The sequence below is a fragment of the Carassius gibelio genome, chromosome B8 (genome assembly GCF_023724105.1).
Source record: "Carassius gibelio isolate Cgi1373 ecotype wild population from Czech Republic chromosome B8, carGib1.2-hapl.c, whole genome shotgun sequence".
In the NCBI taxonomy this organism is placed as follows: Eukaryota; Metazoa; Chordata; class Actinopteri; order Cypriniformes; family Cyprinidae; genus Carassius; species Carassius gibelio.
In genome coordinates, this window is record NC_068403.1 from 1,053,433 (window position 1) to 1,081,030 (window position 27,598).

The 27,598-nt window shown below is 37.2% G+C and overlaps 2 protein-coding genes and 1 pseudogene across 3 annotated transcripts; 1 reads left to right on the forward strand and 2 right to left on the reverse strand.

Annotated features, from left to right (window-relative positions):
* Positions 1-733: 733 nt before the first annotated feature.
* Positions 734-11,194, reverse strand: znf608 (zinc finger protein 608). 2 transcript variants are annotated; one of them, XR_008154794.1, is made up of 9 exons: positions 10,529-11,190; positions 9,651-9,786; positions 9,087-9,174; positions 5,328-7,602; positions 4,584-4,977; positions 4,353-4,492; positions 4,077-4,232; positions 3,537-3,599; positions 734-1,668 (listed from the first exon to the last, which is right to left on the reverse strand). XR_008154794.1 is itself a non-coding variant. In XM_052563263.1 (9 exons), exons 1-9 carry the CDS (start codon positions 11,189-11,191, stop codon positions 1,649-1,651), a joined length of 3,927 nt encoding a protein of 1,308 aa, XP_052419223.1. In that variant the 5' UTR covers positions 11,192-11,194; the 3' UTR covers positions 734-1,648. The 2 variants fall into 2 exon arrangements, 1 of the variants encoding a protein (XP_052419223.1); XM_052563263.1 differs by having other exon boundaries at positions 4,085-4,232; positions 10,529-11,194.
* Positions 11,195-12,986: 1,792 nt separating this feature from the next.
* LOC127964110 (solute carrier family 12 member 2-like) lies at positions 12,987-14,188 on the reverse strand (annotated as a pseudogene).
* Positions 14,189-20,649: 6,461 nt separating this feature from the next.
* On the forward strand, positions 20,650-27,543 carry nudt12 (nudix (nucleoside diphosphate linked moiety X)-type motif 12). The gene is made up of 7 exons (XM_052563280.1): positions 20,650-20,739; positions 21,686-21,930; positions 23,094-23,587; positions 23,708-23,875; positions 23,948-24,061; positions 25,902-26,101; positions 27,198-27,543. The coding sequence occupies exons 2-7, from the start codon at positions 21,740-21,742 to the stop codon at positions 27,306-27,308; spliced, it is 1,278 nt and encodes a 425-aa protein (XP_052419240.1). The 5' UTR covers positions 20,650-20,739; positions 21,686-21,739; the 3' UTR covers positions 27,309-27,543.
* Positions 27,544-27,598: the final 55 nt, after the last annotated feature.

Below are 27,598 nucleotides of genomic sequence, written 5' to 3' on the forward strand. Positions count from 1 at the left end.
TTACTGTAGTATACTTTAGTTTTAGCTTAGTTTATAGTATAATATACCCTATAGTTGTAGAAAAGTTAGTACAGTATTGGGTGAAGTAATTTGTTTACATATCTGTAGTTGTTATATTACCCCTGCAACTATAGAATTACCACAACAAATTAATTAAAGAACTTTACTATAGTATGGTTAAAAAACACTATAGTATTTGCTATAAACTGCTATGGTACTTTTTCATGTGGGTTGGTAAAGTGCCATATTTACAACAGTTGTTTTCACAGTAAAACATGACAGAAGAATGATTCATTAATACAGATCTTAGATTAATTTATTTTGATTTTACCGCAGGTAACAAAAATATGTTCTTCGAAGAAGGTTTTTTTGAAAACGTTATTTCTCTTGGTATGTTCCCTGAACGATCAAATATTCTATTTTTTCATTCTTGGTTATGCAAACATTAAAGGAACATTCCATTTTAATTAATTTGCTAACATTAAACATTACTTTTAAATCAATGAACATCCTGAACGTTCTGAAAAAGAGTAAACATTTTAAAAAAAGATAGATGAACAACATATAGATAATGTTTTTGTGCTAACATTGTGAGAACAATTTTAAAGACCAGATAACTGAATGACTTTTATAACTTTGAGAAAACATCTCCAGAATGTTGTGAGAACGTTCTCTGTTAGCTGGGACATGTAGTAACAAGAACAATATGGTATTTAAATGGGAACAGAACATGTTGACTTACTGAAACATGGTTTATTTTCATATTCTTAATGTAAACTTGACTTACTGTACTTTCACATTCAAATGGTTTTCCACACAAAACAACCATCAGCATGTAAAAACAACCTTGACTTTTTATTTGGATTGCCAAATATGTTAAGGCAGAGACAGTATAAAAAGCAACTGCAGTTTGTTGATATAGCAGACATCAAGAAAAACCTAATGATTGGTTGAAGGACTCAACCAACCTACACCATTGACTTTCTGTCCAGAAAACCACTTACAAACATATTCAGTTATGCATAACTATTGAAGTAACAAAGGACTACATCTGCCGTTTATGTGAGGTGGGTAGACAACCATACATTGCACTGAATCAATACAAAGGTACATAAGCTAGTTATAGTCGCTGTTGAGCTTCGTTCAACTATGTACAACTATGTACATCACGATAATACTGTATGGCACTGAGATGAACTGTCGATTAACATCCACTTTATACGATACAATAGATTAATGGCTGTTAATAACAGTATATTCATGTTAATAAGTCAATGCAGAGCGAGCCACCTTACAGTCACTTAGAATCTATTGCAACTCGTCCTTTACCACACAGAGGTGAAGAAATAGAAAATACATTCAATAGTATGGTTACAAGACGATATAAGTGCATACAAACAGCTAGATGTAGCCATTTACAGGCAAAATCCAATGACCGGGGGGTTTACGCAGACCTTGTTTGTAACTGGCACCTGAAGGAAATGTTTTTCAGGTCCGTGTCACCACGTAGCCTCGTCTAGTTCCACTGCAGTCCTCCATTAGTACATTCATTGGTTAGAAATGAAATTAGTCGCTGCCTCCAATGGAGGCAATGTGTAACACCATGGAAGTGATGTCTTTGAATCCTTGTGTGATTCAAATTCAGATCTCACATCTTCCCGTCATTTTCTGCAGATTAAACAGACAGTAAGGAACCAATTTAACAAAAATATGTTCTAAGAAGGTTGTTCTAATGTTCCCAATGAGTTATGAAAACGTATGGTCTCTGAATGTTCAAAATGTCCAATTATACAATTAAATGTTATAGGAACTTAAAGCAAACATTTCCATTCTAAACTATAAACTCTAACAATGTTCAGTTCAATCAATCAATTTAATTCAAAACGACTTGCGTTGAAAGTCCATGTGCATGTTCATTCCAGGGTTGCCAGGTCTGCAAAACAAAACTAGCCCAACCACATTTTTTCCACGGTTTTTGAACCTCTCGGTTGAATTACTATTCCCTGGGGTGGGATTTCTTTAACCCATGCACTAGGACTGTCAAAACAAATTTTAATTTTAAATATTCGTCTTATCATTAAATTACAATTTTAGGTGTGCGTCTGGTAGCCTTATAAGTGGTGCACTAAATATTGTGGAGAAGATCAAAACTAAAAAACCAAGCCGTTCACACAGAACACATATTTATCGCATTTTCTAGAGGGACATCTATCACAGTTGCACTCGCGTCTCACACAAGAGAGCGCATGTTTTAATGGAAAATGGAAATGGAAAAATAAAACATATCTCAAGACTTTATGGCTGGGTGGGGGCGGGGTTTCCACATCCCACTGCATCTGGTGTTTTGTGATTGGCCAAATACCTCAAGCGTGTGTCAGAAATGTTGCCATACTTTGATGCGTGTCCTGGTAAGAACACTGGCGCGACAAGACAATAACAATTAAACCCATTACAATCAAGTCATTTATTGCATCCAGTGGGGACATAAATACTGATTATAATGACTTACACTCTGTTTTCACACGTTGCATTGCATCGCGCCACTTAAACATCAAACCATGTCAGCATTTGTGATCAGAGAAATGACAAACAAGCGCTACTCTACACTGCAAATCCTTTACATATTTAAACGTACTTACAGACTTTGTGTTAGAAGCACTGGCATTGTAGTCTACTGCACACATCTGATTATTTGGGTTGAACTGTTCTGGAACAGTGTTGTAAATACAACTAAACCACTGATATCTAGTTGTGTCCTCTATTGGAAGACAAACAAAGTATTTTCGCTTTCACAACGAAACACAGTGTTTTCACAACATGGCGCTGGCAGCACAGCGAGCTACGCCTTCTTTCTTTGTGAACATTTGGGCAGCGTTATGCAAATCTTTCCACATTGTGATGTAGATATGTGTGGGAATGTTTAAACCAGGCATTTTAGGGCAAGTTTTAATTTTTATAAAGAATATCTTTTTAGATTTGAGACTTTAGTGTTTTGTAACTTTAGGGATCTTATCTATTCACGAACAGCTTCTTCTCCAAATAGAAAGGAAAACTTAAAATCACATCATATTGACCCTTTAAATTATACATACATGATGCTGTTTTGTTTCTAATCGCTTAAGAAATTTAATTATATGTATGGTTTATAAACATTATTTTAAACATTATGCACTTTTTTCCAAAGGTAGTCATGTTATTTTTTTTTCTTGGAGAAACGTATGTTAATAATATTTCAGGAGAGAAGCCAAAAGCTTTTCCCCCCAACCTGAAATGATGTCTTTTAAATTTTTATATAATTTGAATATTGCTACTATTTAAATACACAATTCGGATTTAGTTTTTCAAACATTTTGACAGCCCTGATGTGCACTAAATAACAACCCACAGCAAATATGTGAAAGTAGCCCAAATCTGCTGAAAAACTGGCAACCCTGATGCATAACCTGGGAATCGAACCCATGACCTAGTGCCATGATCTATTGTTTGAGCTACAGGAATTCATTTTACTGCAGAGGTACTTGCATCTATTTTCTCACCGCTGGAGCAGGTCTGTGTCGTCGTCACTTGCTGATTTGCAACCAGCGCCGCAGAGCTCAGACCTTATGGATCGTAGATTACAGAACATTACAATCAACTCTTACCATATGCATTCTTCACTGTAAAAATGCTTAAAGGACTCATATCATTTTTATCTAGCAATTTTTTTCCATTGACTTACACCCAAAACCATTCATAGTTTAGTTTTCATGAGCATTCCCACTCTCAACTGCACTAAGAATTAAAGGGTTAATTTTTACTGCTGTCTTTAAAGCGCATGTTACAGGACTACAGTGTTTTCTGCAATTATGATATATTAGAATTCGAACAAGACAGTAGAGAGCAGACAGGGTAGAGAGAGAGAGAGTGAAGCGGGATTGGCAAAACACCAAAAGATGGGATTTGAACTAGGGTTGCGATGTACTTTGGCGCACTAATACCACCACAAACTCTTGTTTTACAAGACTCGTCATGATATGAGCCCTCTAATATAGACTATAGTGAGTTCAGTAGTGTGGTATAGTTCAGTTGTTTTTGACCTTTTCACCTTGAAAGGGGTCATACTGGCCAGACACCAGCGTGTAGCTCATGCCCAGGTGAGTGAGATGATGTGCCTGAAGGTGGCGGCCGAAGGGAACCGGTTCTCTCTCCCGTTCAGTCTCACGTTCCTGCTCTGGAGATCCTCTTTCTCCAGGCTGAAAGAGTTAAACAACTTTGAAATACAATGAAGAAAATTTGTCTCAGATTTATCATTTAGGCCCATATTGTAAGCCTTACGAAAAATGGTTTACTTGTTTTTATAGTAAGATACATACAACAGGGGATTTGCCGTGATACGGTAGAAGAGGATGTGTCAGAAGCTCTAAGGCTGTCGAATCTGTCACTGGTTTGCTGGTTTGAACCCCTTCTGAATCCTCTCTCCCCGCCGTTTTTCCATACAGAGGGTAATGGAAACCTAGAATGGAAAACACACGACTTACACTTTACAAGTAGTTTGTGGTACAAAAGTTTTGGGGTCATATTTGCCATATACCGAAGATGATTACCTGGGTAATTATGCACCAAAGCTGGAGACATCACTCTGTAAGCACTGCTGCTCGTCTCACACAGGTGTAAATAGGGGTAGGGGTGCTGAAACTGAATGAAGGATTGTTGGGGTGATGCCGCAGCCCCTCTTGCATTCTCTGAGTCTTCAGATGTCTCACCAGCTGTCTCGTCCCCCTCCGGTCTGGTACTTTCCTCGATGACCTCAGCAGCCGTCTCACACTTGACGTTCTGGAGTTCAGCCTCCAGCCTGGACTCGGGCTCTAGCGCCATGTTCCAGTTTTTCCCCTTGTCTGGACTCAGACTCATTTCCTCAGAGATCTTGTTGACCTCTTGATTTTGCTGCTTCACATATTTGGACTGATATGAGTGGCTCCAGGACTGAGATTCTGAAGCCTAAACCCAGAGGAACATCTACTGTCAAACAGTTTCTGCTCTGACAACCAATGAAATCACACACCTTACAGGGAAGTCCTTTGTTATGAAACAGTAGCCCTGCGAAACTACTGTTTAATGGAGTTCTTTTTCATGGAAAATTTCAAAAGGATGGCAGTCTTAGAAATAAATATGCTCTCAATCATCAAAGAATCCTGGCAGTTCGATAATTTGATGATTAAGTATCATATTTCCAAAACAACATACTTTGGATTGATATTCCAGCAAAACCAAGGACATTCCTAGAAGTCTGTTATTGTCTTTAAAACAACATTTCCTCAGTAAATGATAAGTAACATCTAGTAACTTACATTTAGAAATGTTACATTTGTGTCCACATTTGATTTTGAGTTTGAACTCTCCAAACTGAGGTCTTCAGATTCCTTGAGGACCACTTGTTCTTTTGACATTGAGATTTGGGACGTCTTCCCCTGCTGCTGCTGAAAGGACAGCTGCTTGTCCAAATCCACATAGATGAAGCCAGGTTTTGCACAGTTAATCTTAACAGAGTTTGCCCCTTTATGAATCGACTGAGGAGTGCTAACAAACTGTTTTTGCTCATCCTTTGTTCGTTCCTTTTGCTCGGCTCCTCGTCTAACATGACCTCTACTCTTGCTATACTGCATTTCCTCACAGCATGCCTCACCGAGAGGTCTGTGGGTGCTGGGCATCATTAGAACCTTCTGGTCCATTGAAACACCCCGACTGTACTGTCCATAGTACAAAGACTGAGCCAGGGCTGTGTGCGTTTCAGCGTACTGAAGCTGTGATTGGGAACTTGAGTGGCTAGAGGATTCTGAGCATTTTATATCCTCATTTAAATCTCTCAAATCATCCTTCGTCCGACCGTAAGGTGAGGTCACCTTATGGAACGAAGTTGAATTGGCTTGCCCAGAATGCAAGTAACCTGGGATGCAATGGGATTCATATCCATGGCCGTGAGATGTGGACTGGACCTCTTTTCCTGGGGTCACCGTGGGAGTGGTAGTCATTGAGGTAATTTTGGGATTGATGTTGCTGTTTGAGTTTGAATCTTGTGTCGAGCTCCTTCTGGACCTTGAGTTTGACCCACCATCCTCAGTTGCATCGGATATGTCAGAGTATGCAGGACTGTTTGTTTTAGTACTCGCTCCATCTCCGTTTGTAAGAGGGACGCAGTCTGTTTTCGCAGAGCTCCCGATGGAAGGACTCGGAGCATTGTCTGAAAAGGTATACACCTTGTCTGCCTCGGCTCTGATACTCGCCATGCGGCTTTCTTGCATTTCACTTGAACCGTTTACAACATCTTGTTTGCTCAAGTGCTCTTTCAAGAGGCTCACAGGAAAGTCTTTCCCGATATTCTTTGTATCATCCATTTTTGTGTAAATCAGGTCACTTTTGGGGCTCCGGGGATCTTTACAATTCCTGTCCTTTAATCGATGCTTTTCCTTTCTCTTACTGTCTTTGCTCAGGACTGCGGTGGTGTTGGACATATTAACTTGTGCAATAATGTCCAGCTTTGGCTTGATGGGTTTTAGTGAGAGGTTCTTGGCTTTCGTGAGGGCAACAGTCGGAGAGGCCTGATTAGAAGATACTTCTGTGATTTTATTGGAAAATGCAGCAGGTGGAATAGCGGTCAGCTTTGGAGGAGCAGGAGCAGCGTTGATGGGTCTGTTGGTTCGAGACTTGGCTAAGCATCTCTCAGTGAACCCTTCTTTCTTAACCTTGCTACATATGTCCCTCTTATCAATAGCTCCCTCCGCTTCTAGCTTAGGCATCTCAACAGATGTACTACGATCCGTTATGAGGCAGTTCTCAAGGACAACAGACATGTTGGAAATGAGTGGGAGGTTGCTCAGGTCGTCAATTGATCCGTCTTTACTCGCCACATTCGGGCGTAGTTTTGCATTGGCTATGGGACTGCTATCATTGTTGAGCAATGCTTTCCTTCTCTTTGGAGAACTGACTGCATTGAGTTTATACATGCTTCTGGGCTTCTTGGAGATGATGTTCTCAGAAGAATCAAAAGGTACAGAGCTGAGTACTTCATCAAAATCTGAAAGCCTGTCCTCGCTCTCCACCTCAAAATCTTGCTTTCTGTCACTGTTCAGGTGAGCGTGTGACTGGTGGTAACGAAGCCCATTGATATGTTTGTACTTCTTGTTGCAGTTCGGATGTGGACAGTCTATTAGCATTGGGGACGCGCAAACTTGATCAAGAAACACAGGGTCAGATTTACCCTGAGGGGTGGAAGGAGCGCTCCTGGATTTGGCTCGTATCCTTTTCCCATTCCCATTCCTAATGTCATCCGAGACCAAGCTTAAATCTAGATCGGCCGGGGCTTTGCCTTTTCGTTTTCCACACATAAGTGGATTGGATTTGATGTCATCCACGGTGTAGTATCCTGGTGTCCTACAGCCACTGAGATTCAGACTCCCTCGTCTTCCTTTGTTGCCGATTCCCACACCACGCCTCTTGTGTGTTATCCCTCTTATCTTGGAAAGACTCGGGTCTACAGCTGATTGATCTGGTATGGCCAGCCGCATCCGTTTACCACGTCCACGTGCATAAGGCATTTCAGAATCACTCATTGGTGATTCACAAAACCTAGTTAAGAACAACAAGGAGTCATGAGTGTTTGTAAATAAATCAACCTTTTTTTTCTTAAATGAACGGATCTAAATTCAAAACAGGTTTGAATTGTGACCTAAAATTCTTCTTGAATCTTAATTTATAAGTATATAAACTATGGATAGTAAGATTCATGGTATAAAAGTTACCGATGCAATGCATCGATTTTAGTTAGAATTTAGAAGTTAGAATTTGTATTGAAATCCATAGTTTCTATTTGGATCAGTAAAAATCAATTTAATTCTATATATAGTAATTTTACTTTTATCATTTAGAATGTGACCTTTGATTTGTGAACAATATTTTATATATAGATTGATTTCTCCTCTCTAAACTCATTGTAAAGTGTGTCCCTTCATCACCACTGCTGCTCCGTGAACACTACTGTCACAATCTCTAGCTGGAGTTCCCATGAGCTTCACTTGAGAGCACTTCACTGCAGACTCTTGCCACTTTACCCCAGACTCCATTTCCCATAATCCTTTGCCTGGACTCATAAGCAAATGCATTTAACTGTCTCTCATCACCTCATATGTCACACACTATAAGAATGGAACACACACACACGCACACACACACACACACACACACACACACACTCACCGCTGATGATAGTTAGCCTATAGCATTTCCGTGTTTCCATGTTTCCATGCCTTTGTGTTTTTGATCTTGTATTGTTTCCTGGATTTTTTGATCGCCTGCCTTGACCATTGCTTATTTATTGGATTACTCTTTTGGATTTGCCTTGGATATTATTGTTTTGACCCTGCCTGTCCGACTATGATCTTAATAAAGCTGCATTTGGATCCTCAACTCAACGCTCTACACGTTACAACTACAGAAACTGAGGCGTGTCCTGACAGTCACATAAATGAACATGGCAGAGGTAAGGCTGCATCTTCCACCGAATAATTACAATCAACCAAAGAAATAAAACAAACTATTTGTACCACACTGAATTGCATTGAAATCCATTTAATATCCTTGAATGCTCGGCAAACCATTGAATATCCCACTTCTTCCATGGTAATTTGTTAAAGTTATAGACAAGTTAAAATGAATAATGCGCGTCAATCTCAACATTTAATACCTACGAAAATGGCGAAATCTAGCAGTCTAGTATCTAAGCTATTTTATTAATAAAAATCACTGGGATAAGCGGAAGAAGAAGAAGGGAAGCGTTGAAAAATTCATGAACATCTTGGATTTCGCATTAATTAAAGCAGCGCATTAATATAGAAGGTGATGAAACTTTTTCTTTGAACTATTAAACTGTTTTACTGTGTACCTACCAGCCAATCAGAATCCAGTCAGTCAGACTATGGAATAAGTATCTTTAAAGTATCGCGTCATTAGCTATGCATCGACATGCACAACGCATCGGCCTCTGTTATGGAGATAAACATCCCTAATATAAACACTACAAGCTAAGCATTCAAGAATAAAATAACTTGTTTTACCGTGGTGGAGCCCAGTCATGCTTGGTACAGTCCAAGAGAGTCCCCACATAGGTCCTTTTCCTCCATGTGACATTCACAACAAGAACCCCTGGAATCAAAGAGAAACAGCCAGAGTAATGATTCCCTCTGAAATATTAAAAGTAAAAAGCATCCCAAATATTCCAAAGGAAAAAAAAAAATTCTACAAACATCAAATAAAACCCTTAGGTTTAACCATATCTTGATGTTTTCACTGTATTTTTGAATGGATTCATCCTGTGCTTGATCTCAGTGATGAAAGTTAAGATGGTGGTCTGCAATTTTAATTTGCTTAATCAATATGCAACCAGTGTCTCCTCTTCCTTCGAATGCTTCAGTCTCACAGCTGCTTTGGAAACGCAGTCCTGTGGAGCTAATGACAAAACTCGCCCTTCACTCATCACATATCCAGTGAAACCAATATGAATGCAGTCATTCATAATGTTGTGAAGAAGAAATAGTGATGTGAGATACTAACTGGAAACACATGCATGGAGATAATTTGACAACAAGTGTGGAACATTGCACAGAATAACAAGCTCTCACCTTCGTCCGTTTCATGCCACACAATTCCCTCTAGATTGACGCTTGTTCCTGGTTGACATGGCTCCATGTAGCTGGACTCGAAGGCTTTCTCGGCTTCCTGTGTGTTTGTTCCAACTGACCGCGTCTTAACACTCAACTGGAGAGAGAAAGAGAGCACAACACAGTGCCAGCTGAAGTATAATACAGTTGCATGCCAGTATCTTGTACAAAATATTTTATGTGGTATTTTTTAATTCTGCAAATCGCCTAATCCTCCTGATTCAAGGAAAACACACAAAAGCTCCTACAGCGATGACAGCATGTCAGAATAGCCTCGTGAATGATGTACATCTGAGTGATGTCACTGGAATCAAATGCAAAAAGACATATAGATGAGGGACAATAGAGCAGAATGGCCAAGACTGGAGGGGGTGGAGCTTATCTCTATATTTAAAACTGTAAATAACACACGAAAGGCAACTTGGCTTTAAACAAGCCAGTATGTCTTTGTACAAAACATACAGAGGGAATTAAGATGCTAAGGTTTCCAATGGCAACAGACGTGAAGAATTGAACAAGGGCTGCGTTAACAAAGGAAATGGCTGACAAACAAAAGAAAACCTCTTTATATTGACATCGAATGGAAATCCGTCATTGCACGGAAGGTGTTTGGTGCTCGTTTTGCTTTCGGCTGCAATGAGATTCGCGCATAGCGCACTTAAGAAGCACAAACCTTAGCTTTTCCCAGCGTCTGTGGGAGCGTGATTCTCAAGCACACAATCACTGAATCCGCCATCAGCGCCACCGACAGCCTCACGCGCGTTTCTTCATAACGCAGTAGCGGGATTCTGTGATCGCACGCGCGTTATCCACACATGGGAGAACAGATGTGAGCTTACCGTCCTCAGGCTGTGCTCCTCGGTATGTGTGTGGTCAACAATAGCTGCGTCCATTCCGCCCCTGCAGATGAGATTCTCCGTTCCTCCCAAAGCGCTTCCGTTCTCCGAAAGCGGGCCGAATTCATCGCTTGGCTTCTCCTTCCGAGTCTTATTCGAGTCTTTCTCTCTTTTCACTCCTTTGCTCTGGGTTTTGCCCTTTTTGCCGTCTTTGGTTCTGCCGAGCGGCGCCGGTTCGTCGCTGTCCACCGGCGCTGGTGCTGAATTCATCTCTCCGACGCGTCCTTGAGCCTCGCGCCGCTTACCGACGCATGCTTTGGGAATGCCGCTCACAATCTCCAGCGACGGGAATCGATCCGTGTCCGTGGAGGAATTCCTTCGCTTCAGCTTGAGTTTCTTGGGCTCTTTGCAGAGGAACGGCTGCGTCAGGCCGTCGAACGCGGCGCTTCCTGCGTTTGCGCAATTGTATTCCAGCGCTTCGCGACCTTCCCCCGCGCTTTTAACGCTCAAAACGCGATTCATCTCTAATCTCTGTCGATCCTTCTCCAAATCCGCGTCCAGGTCGATGATCAGATTCCCAACACCGATCTCCCAGTCATCCCCGCTGTCATCCGGATCCGCTCCGTGCGTCTTGATTCTCTGCTGAAGGGAGGAACTGACTGACATTCTCCACACAGGATTTCTGACAGAAAACGGTGATGAATCCCAAATCAAGTGGATGGGAGGGTATTAATCACGAGTGCTAATGGAAATAGTGCTGGTGAAACACTGCACACATTAAAACATCTTGGATCAACATGTGTCTCCTAATGTTTTGAGTGAGGATTGCAAATAATCCATCAATAAGTTTCGGCAACATTGTTTCTGCGGGTCTTAAAGTCTTGATTCTTTCTTCCACAAATTAAAGCCTTAAAAAGTGTTAAATCAGATCTGTAGAGTCATTAAATCATTGAATGTTGCAAAGCATGAATATCTTCCTCAGCATTGTTTTCTGATACAAATATCTAAACATCAAAACATCAAATCAAGACAAACTTACTAGACAAATGTAAAATGTCTTGGAAATATTGAACGCAAATAAAGTGAGTTTAAGCTTAAAACAAGTTCAGATATATAGCAATGTATTATGAAAACTCTCTATAAATACACAAATCTGTATGTACAGTAAATCCTCTGTTCCAGATTCATACACATTGTTATTATTTTCATGTCAAGTCTTACTATTTAAATGTTTTCTGCTCTCATATATATCGGTGTGTACCAAAAGCACATTAAAAAACACAAATTCTGCACACTTGGCACATAAAGCAAAATAAGTTTTATTTTGATCAGTTTCTCAGAAAACAACACTTCTTATTTTTCGTCATTTTGTTTTTCAAGTAAATGTGTTTTGAATTAAGATTCTTCAGACGTGTGCATTGGAAAAGAACATCTTGACATGTTGTGTTCCCTTCAATTTATTCCATACCTGGTGTTAAATATGACTTAAAGTCATACATTTTGCTTCATCAACCCTGCACAAAAACCTTTTTGATCAATTCAGTTTTAATCTAAAATGTATTCAGTTAAAAGTAAAAAAAAGTGCAATGAACTGCACTGCAGAAAGGATGATTGGTGTATTTGTGTGTATTATTTTCCATTGCCCTGACTAAACATTTCTCACAGTTTATCTGCAACCTTTCCACTCCAAAACTACAATTTTTTGTTTTAATAAATATGTATAGATATAATAATGCATGGAAAACACAACATATATTATAGTTAAAATTAAGACCATTTATTTATTGCATAGCATCTTTCAATGTCTCTCTTGTCTAAAACAGTGTTGCATTGGCACTGAGACATGTGCAAACCCACTTTCTCCAGAAGGATCAGAATTAGTAGGTTCTTAGTAAATCTAACAGCGTCTAAGAACAGCAGCCGGAACAGACGGCGTTTGAAGAACGGATGAAGATAAGCTCAAATACAGCCTCTGTTCAGAGCGAGCTTGACTGTAGGAGGCAAGAATTTCATTTGAGGCTTGGCAATGAGAAATGCCATCAATGTTCTGGATTAACAAAAATGACTTCTATTCTCAAGAGTGTCAGTGCAAAAAATGGACATTAAAGGGTTAGTTCACCCAAAAATCAAAATGTTGACATTATTTACACACCGTCGTGTCATGTATGTAACCTGCATGAATTTTGTCTGTAGGGACAACTTGAGGTTGAGTAAATGATGACAGAATTTTCATTTTTGGGTGAACTGTCTCTTTAAATTTATTTCAAGCATCATTTAATCTTTTTTTTGAGGTAAGTGGTGTTACATCACAAAATGTAAACAAATAAATCAGAACTTTTAAGTACCATTGGTTAATATAGCTCTGTATTTTAAAACCACTGTCAGTTGATTTTGGCAAAGGTGAACAAATCTGGTCTATATACTGATGTACTGATTGTAACACAGTCACTTCATGTTCTCTTCACGAGTAGAAGGTCAGAATACTCTGATGGTTTCCTCGGACAAGCAGTATCGGAGGCAGATCTTTAGTTAACGTGTCCAGCCAGGTCATGTAAAGAGCGCTGGACACCGTCCCCTTCCGGGCGAGCGGCATGGTTCTGTCAAACCCAAATGAATCAGATGCTCAGGTGAATCAAATCAAGGCACCTGTGTGCTCCACAAGAGTTTGGCTGTGCTCGAGTGTTCCTTCAGAAGCTCGTTCAGACTCATCTGGCGATTCGACTAAATGAAGGAACAGATCTGACGTCACTTAGATGTTGATGCTATTTCAGACATTACATGGGTCCGTTCACACAGAACAAAGCAAACATGTGACACTCGGGCAACGGAATGAGGAAAAACACATTTTTTTTTAAAAAAGCTGAATTGTTCACATGTTTTCAGATGCTGTTTCACTCTTAGACTTTATAGCTCTAAGTCTACATTTCCAGATATAAACAGCAATTTCCTTATTTTTACTTTAAGTGGCTAAAATGGGATTTTTTGATTAAGTAATTTAAAAGAATCAGTTCTTAATCACACAACTCAACTAAAACACAATTTCTAAAATGTTAGTCCAGTAGTATTTTACTGTGATGTTTTGTCTACACTGATGATGGCAGAATGGGACATTTAAGATCAAATCTTCATGAAAATCAATTGGTTCGAGTATATTTTCTTTAAACAATGTAAATTGTTCTTCTAAATAAGATTTGAGCAATGAAATAAGGCTGTTATTATGTGCCTATGTGTCTACAGTCATTTTTTTGATTAGTTCTTGCTGTTCAGATGACACATTGGAGACGCAATGGGACGGAGACATGTGAAGCTCCATCTCAAAGCAATGAAAGATCATCACATCTCCTGAAGAGTAACTGATGGTAACCTTGGCTCTGTAGAGCTCCAGCTCATTATCTGTGATCCTCCAGGGTTCTTCAGCCTTCAGTTTCTCAGCAGCTCCACATCGTCCTCCTTCAGTCTGTACGGCTCGATCATCTCCTCAAACAGCTTCTTGCTAAGCACAGAATCAAACAACAGCTGTTTCTTGTGGATACCGGAGCAAAACATACTCATTATTAGCCAATGGGTCCAAACTTACTTGTGGTTTTTTGGCTTCATGTTGATGTCTCCAAGAACGGTGATGTCAGAGAAGTCAATCCTGAACTTACTGAGCAACGCTGCCATTCTGCGTGAGACCAAAGCTTTCACTAAGCTGATTATCTCCAGTATTGAACTATTTTATATGTTAAACTACCAATCAAAAGTGTGTAAATCTTCAAAACCTTCAGATCTAAAGGCTTCTGTTTAAATGACTGGAAAATAATTTTGATAGGGAATAGCTGGGTAAATAAAATTAATACCATATTAGTGGGCTAGTGCATTGTCTACAGTAACATCTTAAACTGTAAAAAGCATGATTTGCAGTTCAGATACAAGTTTCCACAAAAGTAAAAATTTGTTTCAAAGAGATACTTCACATTTCAGCCATTAATCCATTTTTAAGAAAATAGATTGGAATGGAGTCAAAAGTATTAATTATTATGTTAATTTAAACAATTATTATCCATAAATTAACTAAAAATGTGCTTCTTAACAATCCACCTCTGTGTGTAGGTGGATTTTTGCATTGTTCTGAACAAAAACAGCAGACGGGTTTATTAAAAATGCACTTTCGTTCTCTGCCAGCAGGTGGCGCTTTCGGAACGGCAGAAATATAAGCGTTTTACTGGTAATGGCAAAACACAAAGCAGCACAGCAATCCAGCACTAGTGTTTATTCAATGAAATCATAGTCTTTTGCAGTTTATTTGTCACATTGACCATCATGTTTGACCTCAATTTAAGACATCTATAAATCATAATTATGTAACTGCTCATAATTGCAAAGCTAATTCAATGAAATTACATACAGTGCGCACGTGGCCACAGACCATCAAGCCCGCGTCTTTGGTGAAGGTGTGCACTAGATGAGTTTGGGTATGTTTCTTGTGTGAAACATAAAAGATGTTTTGAAGAATGTTGGTAATCTAACAGTTGACGGTAGCCATTGAATTCCATACTAAGGAAAAAAAAGATGAATGATTTCTAAAGGATTATGTGTCTGAAGATGCTATCTGAAATCACAGGAATAAATTACATTTTAAAACATATTCAAATAATTTGTTTTTTTACAAAAATATAGTTTTTCTGAACTTTGGATCAAATGAATTCAGGTTTGTTAAGAAGTGACTGGTATAGTGTATAATATCTGGCCAATATATGGGGTATGGTCATGCAAGATACATCATTAATCATTCATCATTTCTGCATTAGGTAGACACTTTCAATCCAAAGTCATTTACATCGCATTCCAGCTTTCCATGGTTTTTAGTTCATGCATTCCCGTGGAAATGACCCTAATCACGAGTATGGCTTTTTTAAGGGTCTGTCCAACAAAATGATGATGCACGCTCACTGATGATTGCAGAATAAATTACTCAACATGCAACTTATAGATAATCATTGCACAAAACTCTGAAAGTACAAGCTTTTGTATCAGTCTCTTATGTTAAACGCTAGAAATTACTGCAAAAGATGAGAAAATATGGAAATAACAAAGGGAAAGTGTCAAGAAATCAGAATGTGTAACGGATGCTTTTCAGATGCAAATGAGTAATTAATGTGTTTTTCTTGTGCTCCTCACATTAATTATTACTTATCAGACCACAGAGCACAGATTCAGCATGCTTCTGTTTTTCAGATAAAACCAAATAAACTTTTTTTTGATGCATATACAAAAAAAAACACAATTTTCCATCCAAAGATGTACCCAAATATTTGTAACATTTAACTCTTTCAATGCATTCCTCTTGTAAAGTTAAAACAGGGTGATCTATTTCAATGCAACAAGAGAAGAGCATACTTTTGTGTGTGAGAGTTTAAAATCAATTTTAAGTAAGACAATGAGAGTTGCAATGACTCCGTAGATTTTTCAGAGAGAGGTTTGCTGGTGTCCTGACCTGGAAGACTTTAGGAGCGCTGACCAGAGACGCCAGCGCTGACGAGAGCGTGGCAGAGAAGATCCCAGCGGTGATGAGCGGCCCGAAGCCAGACACCAAACTCATCACCTGAGAGATCATCAGCAGCAGCACACAGAGCATCAGGAAAGATGAACCGGTTCACCACGTTCACATGCCTGCTTTAACACATGCTTTTTTGAAGAAGAGTTTAATAATGGTGCAAACGTTGCGTGATTCATTTTAATACTCTCTTCCCATAAACTCCTACAAATGCATATTCAATAAGGTCAGACGTAAAGATGTCTAATTAATGTTTCACGTGCATTTACTCAATAACAGATTGAGTATTCCCTTTAAATGAAAATGAAACCAGTGAAATTTAAAAATTTCATGCATCAGTTAAACTGGTTAAATAACAGATGTATCTAATCCAGTTTTATTAACCAATGTCTTTACTTCAATTATACTAATAAACAAAAATGACTTTTTTAAAGGAATATAACATTTGTGTTTTATTTAATTTTTTGTGCTCAAAAGAAAGTGTTGAACAGATAATCATTGAGTTAACTCATGAAGAACTAAACTATTTATTACGAATTATTGCATCAGCAATAATGAACATTCTAAATTATTCAAAGATTAAGTGATTAATCAATTGTTTTTAGTTAACATTAAAATCAAACTCCTAATAACATATTATATTAACTAATATGTGTGTTAAATACCACAATGGATCGAAGCCATGCGTTTCAACTTCAGGTGTCTGCGATAATTAATCATCAGCTAATGATTCGCAAAGCTATCATCATACCAGAAGTGTCTGCATTACAATATTGCGCTTCTTCTTAAAAAAGTAACCAATTATGTTACTTAGTTAGAGTTAATTTTTCTTGCTTGTTTGATTTTTAATATAAAAAGTTAATTTTTTACAAATGTAAAAGCCCTGTTTACACCAAAAGTGAAGTGAATCCGGCTCAGGCTGAAGGAAATGTAAATTCTCGTCTGTACAGTAGAGGGCGCCGCTCAAACTAACCACATGAAGAATATGACAAAAGTTCAACGCTATTCAGCAATGACTAAAAAATTTAATAAAATATAATTAAATACTAATAAAATATAAATAAAATAGGATTAAATACAGTTTGCATTCATTGTTTTTGTGCAGTAAGAGGAGTCACATGATCATATTGAGTCTAGAACTACAGTGAGATCATGTTCACACACAACACTCTGAACTGACTCCTGATCTCTGTCACCATGGCAACACCAGAGCTGTCACTCAACACATGGAAACAAAGTAACTGCTGTTGAAAAAGTAACTATTTTTTAATTAAAGCCAAATTTATTAAATCTCCATTTTCCAGGGGCACAAATGTAGAACTGATCACTGAAGGGTTCTTTGGGGAACCAAAAAGGGTTGTTTTAAGGCATCACTGTGAGAGAACACGATCCTCACCTCCAGGTCTCCTGATATATTGGCTCCTGCTAGGATTCCTGTGGCGGCCGGGAAGAAGATGGCAAAGACGGAGAAGAAGGTCTCATCATCTCTGAAGTTTGGACCCATGTTCTTCATCATTATGGCAGCTTTGAGAAGGACAAACACAGGAATGAACTCATCACTGGATTGGTTCCTCCAGCACTGATCTTCAATAATTATCAATGATCACAGATGAGTAAAGACGACCTACCTTTATAACCGAAGAAGCCTTGAGGTTCCTTCGACTTCAGGGGGAGGAATGATCCAATGATGTTGTTACAAGTAGCTGCCACGAGAATCACCAGTAACACAATCTGGGCCTGTGCAACACATGATGTGACTTACAATAACACTTTATTTCTCACGATTTCTGGCTGTTGATTCCAAAATAGTGTCTCTTTTGCAGGAAAGAGTCACACTTTCTCATTAAATATGATGCATTTCTTAGCATTATTGCTTTTACAACCATTTATTTGGTGGATTTGTCTTGCATTCCTCCTCTATCAGGAGTAAAACACAACGAATGCATGATTCCTGTCTGAATCTGAGAAACATTACAACTTTTTTACAACCGTGATATTATTTTATGACGTTTTCCACTCCTTTGCAGATTGTAAGTTATATGATACATTTTGATTCTTTTGACAGCGTTTGTTATTTTTTGATAAGTGCTTTAAAGATTTTAATTAATATTTAGAATCAGCTTTTATTGTTATATTTTCCATTTCATTTTAGTCCAAATGTTGTCATTTTTAGTAGTTTTTGCATGACTGCAATAATGCAATGATGACAGAGTTTGTCAGACTCGGACTGGAGTGTGGTGTAACCTGTGTGTGTGTGTGTGTGTGTGTGTGTGTGTGTGTGCACTGATGTCCGGGGGACACTGGGTCTTTGACAGAGACGTGCGGGTCACACGCTGACATTGTGACATGACCTGGATCACTCGAGGTGTGTGTGTGTGTGTGTGTCTGTGTGTGTGTGTGTGTGTGTGTGTGTGTGTGTGTGTGTGTGTGTGTCGTCTGACATCATGCAAGTCACTCGACACAACCATAAGAGAGGAAACATACAGATGAATCAGATATTTTGTAAATATCCTATTGTAAATATATCAAAACTTCACTTTTTTTGTAATATGCATTGCTAAGAACTTCAAAATCTGACCCTTGTGGCTGGTTTTGTGGTTCAGGTCACATTAAAGCAGCATGTCTGATTGAATAATAAAGCGCTTGCAGATAGAAGGACATAATGAAATCAGCCCGGGGCTAGTTGTCACAGTGACTGGAGAAAAGCTTGTTCACCTGAAGGGCATGTTTTGTTTCCAACAATAATTAAATGTTATTTTGAATCAGAATTCTGTGGGTAAAAATTGAGATTAAGATACTATTATAATTTATTTTTGTATTTAGTTTTTTTCTGTCTTGCATTTTCGTTTCAATTTTACTTAAGGTTTTTGTAATTTTGTTGCGCTTTTGTTGTTTTTATTGGTTTTTATTTTTAAGAAAAACTTTTTTATTTTTATTACAATTTTATTTTAGTATTTTATTCATTCTATTTTATTTTCACTATTTGTTAATATTTTGATTTTATTTTTTTTTGTATTTACTTTGTATTTTGCATGTAGTTACATGTCTGTATATTATGTTGTGTGTGTATATTATGTTGTGTGTTTTGTCATTTTTATAATTTTGCATAAAAGAACATTGTTTAAAATATACGTTTCATAGTTTTTAAGTTAGACAACATGAAAATGAAAATTGTTGAAACTGAATTTGTATTTCATTTTATTTCAGGTAATGAAAACGTTTTCGGACAATGTTTCAAATTGGTTAATGTATATGAATATAAATCAGCGCCGTACCGACCCTCTTGATCTTTCTGTGAGTGTTTAGGGTCAGGCTCGAATAAAATCTGATGATTTCTGATGTTTTCATTGATGTTTCGCGTGCGTCACAACGCGTCACCGCGGCGCGTCATTCCGCGTTTGCTCTCACAGCGCTCTGGTAACACTAGTTAACACTAGTTAACACTAGTTAAAGAATTAACTAACTTGAGCTGCCAGTGAGCAGTGACATCTGATAATATCTGAACAGTTGTTCCTGTTAGTTCACTTTTACTAAGGTTAAACCTTTTTTGTAAAACATATGAAGAGTTTATTTGAAAAAAAAAAAACTGATTTTTCAAATATCTTTTTTTTATTGTTATCATGTCTTTATTATTATTATTTAACCTAGTCAAAATAACCCAACTGCAGTTTGACATGATTTTTGAAAATTAGAATTTTGTTGCAATCATTAATTCATAATAAGTATTAATTCATGTTAACCATTAATAAATGGAAAAAATATTTTGTTATTTTGTATGTTTAATTTAGTATTTTAATTTCTTTGAAATTATATATGAGCAATTTAATAAGATGTATTACAATAAAAAATGTATTAATAAAATATTATTTTTCATTAATATTTTGAATCAGTTTTTCTTTTTAAATGTTCCATTATGTTTTTAAATGGAGGTAGTTTTAGTCATTTTGGTGCGTATTCTTAGATATTTTTTTTCCAGTTATTTAAGTTAATAAACCTTCGTGACTAGCTGAAATACATTTGTATATTTAATTTTAATTTACTTAATTCTTATGTTAATTCAAGTAACTTTTTTTAGTAAAGACAATCTAAACGAGTGTGTAGTCTGTTTAACGTAACTTAGTTTCAAGAGCTAATATTATTCCAATAAATAAATGTTCTATTTAAATTTTTTATTTAATAATTTTTAATGCACATTTAAAAAAAAAGGGATTAAGAAGAAAGAAGGTGAGCAGCTGCAACAGCTAATAATTAGTTCTTTCTCTTAAACACTTAAACCTAAAATCTTGATTGTGGGTAAAGTAAGTAAGTATAAATATTGAAATAAAGTATTATAAGTGAAGTATTTCCATCCTCTGGATCATGTTTAAGAGCTCAGATGTTTTTCTTTTCCATTTCTCTCATGAGAAGTGAATAAAAAAATGATTTTGTAAAATAAAATAATATTTCATTATAAATCATGTTTGATATGTGGATTATAAGGTTTTTAAGATGATGAGAGAAATCAATTAAATTCCATCTGTACGCTGTTGTAACCGCTTCTCTCCGCCAGGTGTCGCGCTTGCGCAGAAAACGTGCGTCGGTGCGTCATAAACGCGCGACATACAGACGCGTTACAAAACATCGAAATAACGCTTTGAACTTCAACCCGAAGCAAAGAAATCCACGAACAGTTCTTCTGGTGAGTAATTCTATTTATCTGCCCGGTTTAATTAAAAATAAAATGCAAACGTAAATACTATAGTCATATGTTTTAATGTGTATGAATGCCTGTAATAAATTACATAATTATTATTAATAAAAGACTATTATTGAAACTTTTTACTAATCAGGACTGATATGAATATGTTTATGTAAGAGAGAAAAATGTGTTATTACAAACTATAAAGAATAATGTTGATGTGGAGCTACTTTAAAGTTTGTTTATATGTGATTCTTCATGATAACAAGTGATTTACAGCAAAGCTAATGCATTATAATTATACAAATTAATAATATTTATATGTACACATATAAACTGCTCTGGAATGATTTTGAATGGTTTTTACAGAAGTCTCTTCTGCTCATTAAAGCTACATTTATTTGATAAAAAATACAGAATTTTTTTTAAATATTGTGAAATATTATTGTAATGTAAATCATCAGTTTTCTGTGTGAATCTGTGTTAAAGTGTAATGTATTTCTGTGATGCTCCGCTGTATTTTCAGCATCATTCCTTCAGTCTTCAGTGTCACATGATCTTCAGAAATCAGAATAATATGATGTTTAATTATTATTTATCATCAGTGCTGGAACTGTTCTGCTGTGATACTTTTTTCAGGATTCTATGATTTCTGAAGATCATGTGACACTGAAGACTGGAGGAATGATGCTGAAAATACAGCGGAGCATCACAGAAATACATTACACTTTAACTGATATCTAAATAGAAACCAATATTTTATATTCTAATAACATTTTGCAAGATTACTTTTTTTTTTTTTTTTAATCAAATAAATTCAGCCTGGATGACCTGAGGAGACGTCTTTAAAAACATTACAAGTCTCACTGACTCCAGCCTCTTGACCGGTCATGTACACACACACACATGTAGATATATATATATATAAGTGTGTGTGTGTCTCCAGTATATAGGCGTAATATTCCCGCGGTGTTTAGAGTCTGAAGTTGGTGGATGAGTGATGAGTGTGAGAGGAGAGCTGCTGCAGAGGTTTCTGGACGCTGCGTCTGGAGGAGACCACGAGACTCTCTCGCTCATGCTGTCTCAGTCCAGAGAGCTGCTGGACGAGCGAGGAGAGCAGGGCTGGACCGCTCTGATGCTGACCGCCAGGAACGGACACTACGAGGCGGCCAGAGTCCTGCTGACCAGCGGGTGAGACACATCTGACCGCTCTCGATGACCCTCTCGACTCCTGCTTCACATCATCACTCATTATTCATTCAGTCAAGCGTAACGGGATCATATTTATCAGTCAGACAGAAATGAAACCGCTCAGATTTCTGTGATAGTGTTAATAAACTCCAAAAACTAACCACAGATAATGATATTTGCCATTCATAAATCAATAAATCCTATTTGTTTGAATACATTTATTATTGCATTTAAAAGTATGACATATTATAAATATAACATTTAATTATATAATTATAAAAATATAATAATAATAATACAATTATGTACTTTTTATTATTTTTAAATATTATAAATATTAAATTTAATTATCTACTTTTTATTATTATTAAATATGAATATTAAATTTAATTATCTACTTTTTATTATTATTAAATATGAATATTAAATTTAATTATTTAATAATACATATAAAATGATAATAATAATACAGTTATTTACTTTTTAGTAGTATGAAATATTAGAAATATAAATTTAAATAAAATGATTTATTAGTATATATATATATATATATATATTTAATAAAAAGTGTTTATTTGATGCTGGAAATTCAGCTTTGCATCACATGAATATATTATATTTTAAAGTAAATTTAAATAGAAAACTGTTACTTTAAATAATAATTGTCACAAATTTTATAATTTTTTTTTGCTGTATTTATGATCAAATAGCAGAAGTCATAAAAGCAGTAGAAATACACAACAATACATTGTATGAGTCACAATTATACATTTCTCTTTTATGACAAAAATCATTAGGATATTAAGATAAGATCATGTTCCATGAAGATATTTTGTAAATTCTGTACCGTAAATATATCAAAACTACATTTTTGATTAGTAATATTCATTGCTAAGAACTTAATCTGAACAACTTTAAAGATGATTTTCTCAATATTTAGATTTTTTTGCTCCCTCAGATTCCAGATTTTCTAATATTGTCCTCCTAACAAACCAGAAATCAATGGAGAGATGATTTATTCAGTTTCAGACGATGCATAAATCTCAATTTCACAGAATTGACCGTATAATGACTGGTTTTGTGCTCCTGGGTCACACACATATATAAGTGTGAGTTAGGTTATGTTATCACTCCAGCACGTTCATTGTGTCGTCCTGCATCAGATGTGATACGAGGGTCACTAACCGCTCGGGTCAGACGGCTCGAGACGTGGCTGTGTTCTGGGGTCACACACACATCGCCCGTCTGCTGACCGGCACAGACACACAGGAGCCGGACATTCACTTCAACAGAGAGATCCTGGACCGCATGAGCGACAGACGCAGTGACGGCGAGTGGCTGGCGTCCAGAAGGGCTTCTCCAGAGACGGTGTTCCTGCTCTTCCACGCTCTCAGTCCTCTGGTGCGCTCCGGAGCCGAGCGTGAGGAGCAGATAGAGCTGTGCAAGCTCAGATCCACCGCGGTGCAGGAGCTGCTGACCGGCAGCCGGACCCTGGAGGTCTTCTTAGGAGTGGAGAAGCAGGACGATGGGCAGCCGGCGTGGTTCGCTCTCAGCACGGAAGACGATCCGTCTCAACTCCTCCAGGATAAAGATCCCGGCAGCTTCTTCCTTCAGGAAGCCATGCCCGGACTCCTGAGGCTGAGCGACGATGACGCTGGTGGGCTGATTATTCATTTCTCACTTTATATCACAGTTTATTGGCTAACATGATTAGATTTTGTCTTGTTTTCAAAAAAACAACGTATGAAACGGTATATTATTGTAATTTCCCCATCAGGTGTGGTGGCTCAGGCCCGATCAGTCCTGGCATGGCACAGCCGTTACCGCTTCTGCCCGACCTGCGGCAGCGACACCAAAGTAGAGGAGGCCGGCTACAAGAGGACCTGTTTGAGAGCAGGCTGCAGGAGTCTCCAGGGCGTCCATAACACCTGTTACCCCAGAGTCGGCAAGTAACCGCTCCATTACGGCTGTGCTGGAGCTCAGAAGAGGGATGTTTCACAGTCTGTGTGCTCCTCAGATCCTGTGGTCATCATGCTGGTGCTCCACCCCGACGGGAAGCAGTGCATGCTGGGACGTAAGAAGATCTTCCCTCCGGGAATGTTCTCATGCCTCGCCGGCTTCGTGGAGCCAGGTATCTGATAATGAAGCTGCGGTGCTTGAGTGAGATGCAACAATCTCAAAATCACACGATACGATAATATCGCGATATGAAGTCCATGATACGATATATATTAAGAATTTGAAAGAAATTATATTTTGTACATTTTAAAGTTCAGTTCTTCAATCTAATGCATTTTAAATTGATCACAGATTTAATTTGTTTAGAAAGCCGAACAAATCAATATAAAAATAACTACAATGATAGCCATATATCGTTAAACAATTGCACTGTAAAAAAAAAAAAGACAATTAACATTTCATAGGTATATTATTTTTGCTTTACACTACAGTAGTGAAAATAAAATACTTTTCAAGTTTTTACACTTGAAAAAGATGGCACCTATTGTACCTGTTAGATTACTTATTATTATTATTCTTCCATTTATTCTTCCGCTCTTGATTCCATAGCACCAGTTGTGGGAAAGTTGTGAAATTTGGCTCACAGATAGAGGACAGTCTCAACACTAATCACCACAAATTTGGAGTCTCTATCTCAAACTCTCTAGCGCCACCACTTGTCCAAAGTTTCTCTCATGTTTGTTATTTTTCGAACTATTTTTTCCTCTGATTTCTTGGCTATAGACGATTCGACTTGAAAATAATTCCGCCATTTTTAATTTTCTAAAGAAAAACTACTTTTTCGAACTCTTCCTAAACCAGTGCTCTGATTTTCATGAAATTTTAACCAGATCATCTTCCGACCATCCCAACACAAAGTTATGGAATTCAAGTCGATTTCTCAAACCGTTTTCGAAAAACACGCAAACAAATTTTACATAGCGCTTGTGAAAATAGACACAAGGCTGTATCTCCTCAAAGCTTTATCGTATTCACACTAAACTTGGTCCATGTCATTACAATTATGTCCTGAGGATACGTGCTGCGTTTCGGCACAGCACCACCTAGTGGTCAGGAGATATAAAAAATGTATATTTTTGCTTATAACTTCTAAATAGTTTAGCCAAAAATAACATAACTGGACTCTTTAGATTCGGTGAAGCATGCATGAGTCGAACTATATGAAATTTGAATTTTGTTGTAAAATGCTATATTTTAGAAAGCACTGACGTATCTTTACGAAATTTAGTATGTGTCTTTGACACCATGCCCTGATAGTATTTAAAAAGTTTGAGGGCAAAAGTAATAGCACAATTTTGAAAAATGCTAATAACGTTTTCTAAATTAGCTTATTGCAATGGTCTCTATATATTAATTGGATCATGCCAAGAACAGATACAAATTTTCCTATAGTTAAACCAAATTTTACTATATTTAGCCAAACTTCCTGTCCGCCATTATATTGAATGTTAAAAACCTACCTTTTGGAACTCCTCCTAGAATGTTGGTCCAATCTTCACCAAATTTGGCTCAGGTCATCTTCTGACGTTGCTGGCAAGAATGTGTGGATTTCATGTTAATATACAAAATGGTTTTCGTTTTGCGCATAAATGAATTTGCAGGAAACATGCCAAACTGCATCTGAGGCTGTATCTCTGTAAAGCTTTGGCATATTAACAACAAACCTTGTGTGTGCCAGTATCTCCTCACACAGAACACACCAGTTATATTTGATAACAGCACCACCTATTGATCAAAATAAAAATAAAATTTTCTTCTTTGCCGAAAAACATTATGATATTAATTTATGACTGATTTTGTGGTCGAGGGTCACAAATATATTTTAAAAACTATACTTTTTGCCAGGAAGACGTATCGTTTCTTATGGCCCTGTGACTTTGATAATATGGTGATATTGATGATATGGTTGGATCGCTGTCTGCGGTGATTGATGAGGAGCGTGTGATGCTCAGGGGAGACGCTGGAGGCGGCGGTGAGGAGGGAGGTGCAGGAGGAGAGCGGTGTTCAGGTGGGATCCGTGCAGTACCTGTCTTCTCAGGCGTGGCCTATGCCCTCCTGCCTGATGATTGGCTGCCACTGCGTCGCCGTGACGACGGACATCAAAGTAGACCAGAACGAGATCGAAGAGGCACGCTGGTTCACCCGGCAACAGGTGAGATATTATCCCTTGGGTGTCCGTTTAAGAAAAAAACGTTCATGCATTCATTTTCAGGATTTTAAAGTTTTAAATGCTAGTTTGTTGACATCATTTGTCATTTGTATCTTGAATTATTTTAGTATATCAAGTTACACTTAACAAAATATGAAAAGTTGCATTGGTAACTGGTTTATGTTAAACTTTGAATATATATAATATATATATATTTTTTTTTTACAGTTTATTTATACTTATTTCTATAGCAATGAATAGAATACACTACTTATAAAATTATTTTGATGCATATTTATCAGTCATATATTAATAAAACAGGTCAACTCTCGGCACACAAAAACAATTAATTGAATTGTTTGTTTTAATTTTATTGTTTTTAGTTTCTGTAAAGGATATTTATGATTTAAAATACAAACTATTTAAAATACCACTGTTATTTAAGCAAAAAAAACCAAAAACAACAACAACACAAAATGTGAATTATTTTAGATATACTACATGCCAAGCAGATTTTTATTTGTATTTGCTCCATCAACCAAACCTCAGAAAATCGTGCCATTGGGTGGAAAATAGTAATAAAATAAAAAAAAAATTAAGATAGTAATTATTTGAAGCCTTGTCCACAGAATGAAAGCATATTAACTAAAGAATGCATTATTTTATGCTTAAAAGTCACTGGGATTTAATATTGCATTCAACAAGGTAATTTTTTTTCTTAAGGTACTTAATCTGAAGTGTAACTATTTTTTAGTACCTACTATAAAATAGATTAATGAAAGGAAAAAGTGTTCTGGTCTGAATCAGGAGAGAAATCTGCACAGATCAAGCAGCGTTTAAACAGATCTAAACTAATCTGTGAGAGACAACAGCAGATGCACTTTTTCACTGGAGGAAGTGTTATTCTGGATTATAGACTCTATGTGTTTGAGTTAAAATCATCTTAATGCTGGATGTGTTTCATCTTTAGTCTTCTCCAGATGTTCACTGAAGAAACAAACTGATCCTGATCTCTGATGATCCTGAGCACATTCACAGCACATTTCTAGGCCGAACTATTCCCTGAACAGAGTTGTAACTGTGTTTCTCTGCTTCTCAGGTGATGGATGCTCTTGTGAAAGACAAACAGGCTGTGTTCGTCATGCCGCCCAGACAAGCCATCGCCCACTATCTGCTCAAACACTGGATCGGCTGTAACGCAAACCTCTGAACCAGGGTTAAAATCCTTCTTTCATGGTCCAAATGAGAAGACGTGTTAATCACATCTTCTGTGTGAATTCTAGAAGATAATGCAGTAATATAACTCTAATTAGATTACTTTGACATGCTCATCTCTGACTTATAACAGTATAATATTTCCTGATTGTAATGTTGAAACAAATATTTTCTCTGAATCTCTTATGCATTGTGAAAAAGGCTAAACAAATAAACTTGAATTGAATGTGTTGTGTTCTCTAGTCATCATGATCTTTAAACAGTCAAACAGTGTGATGCATACTA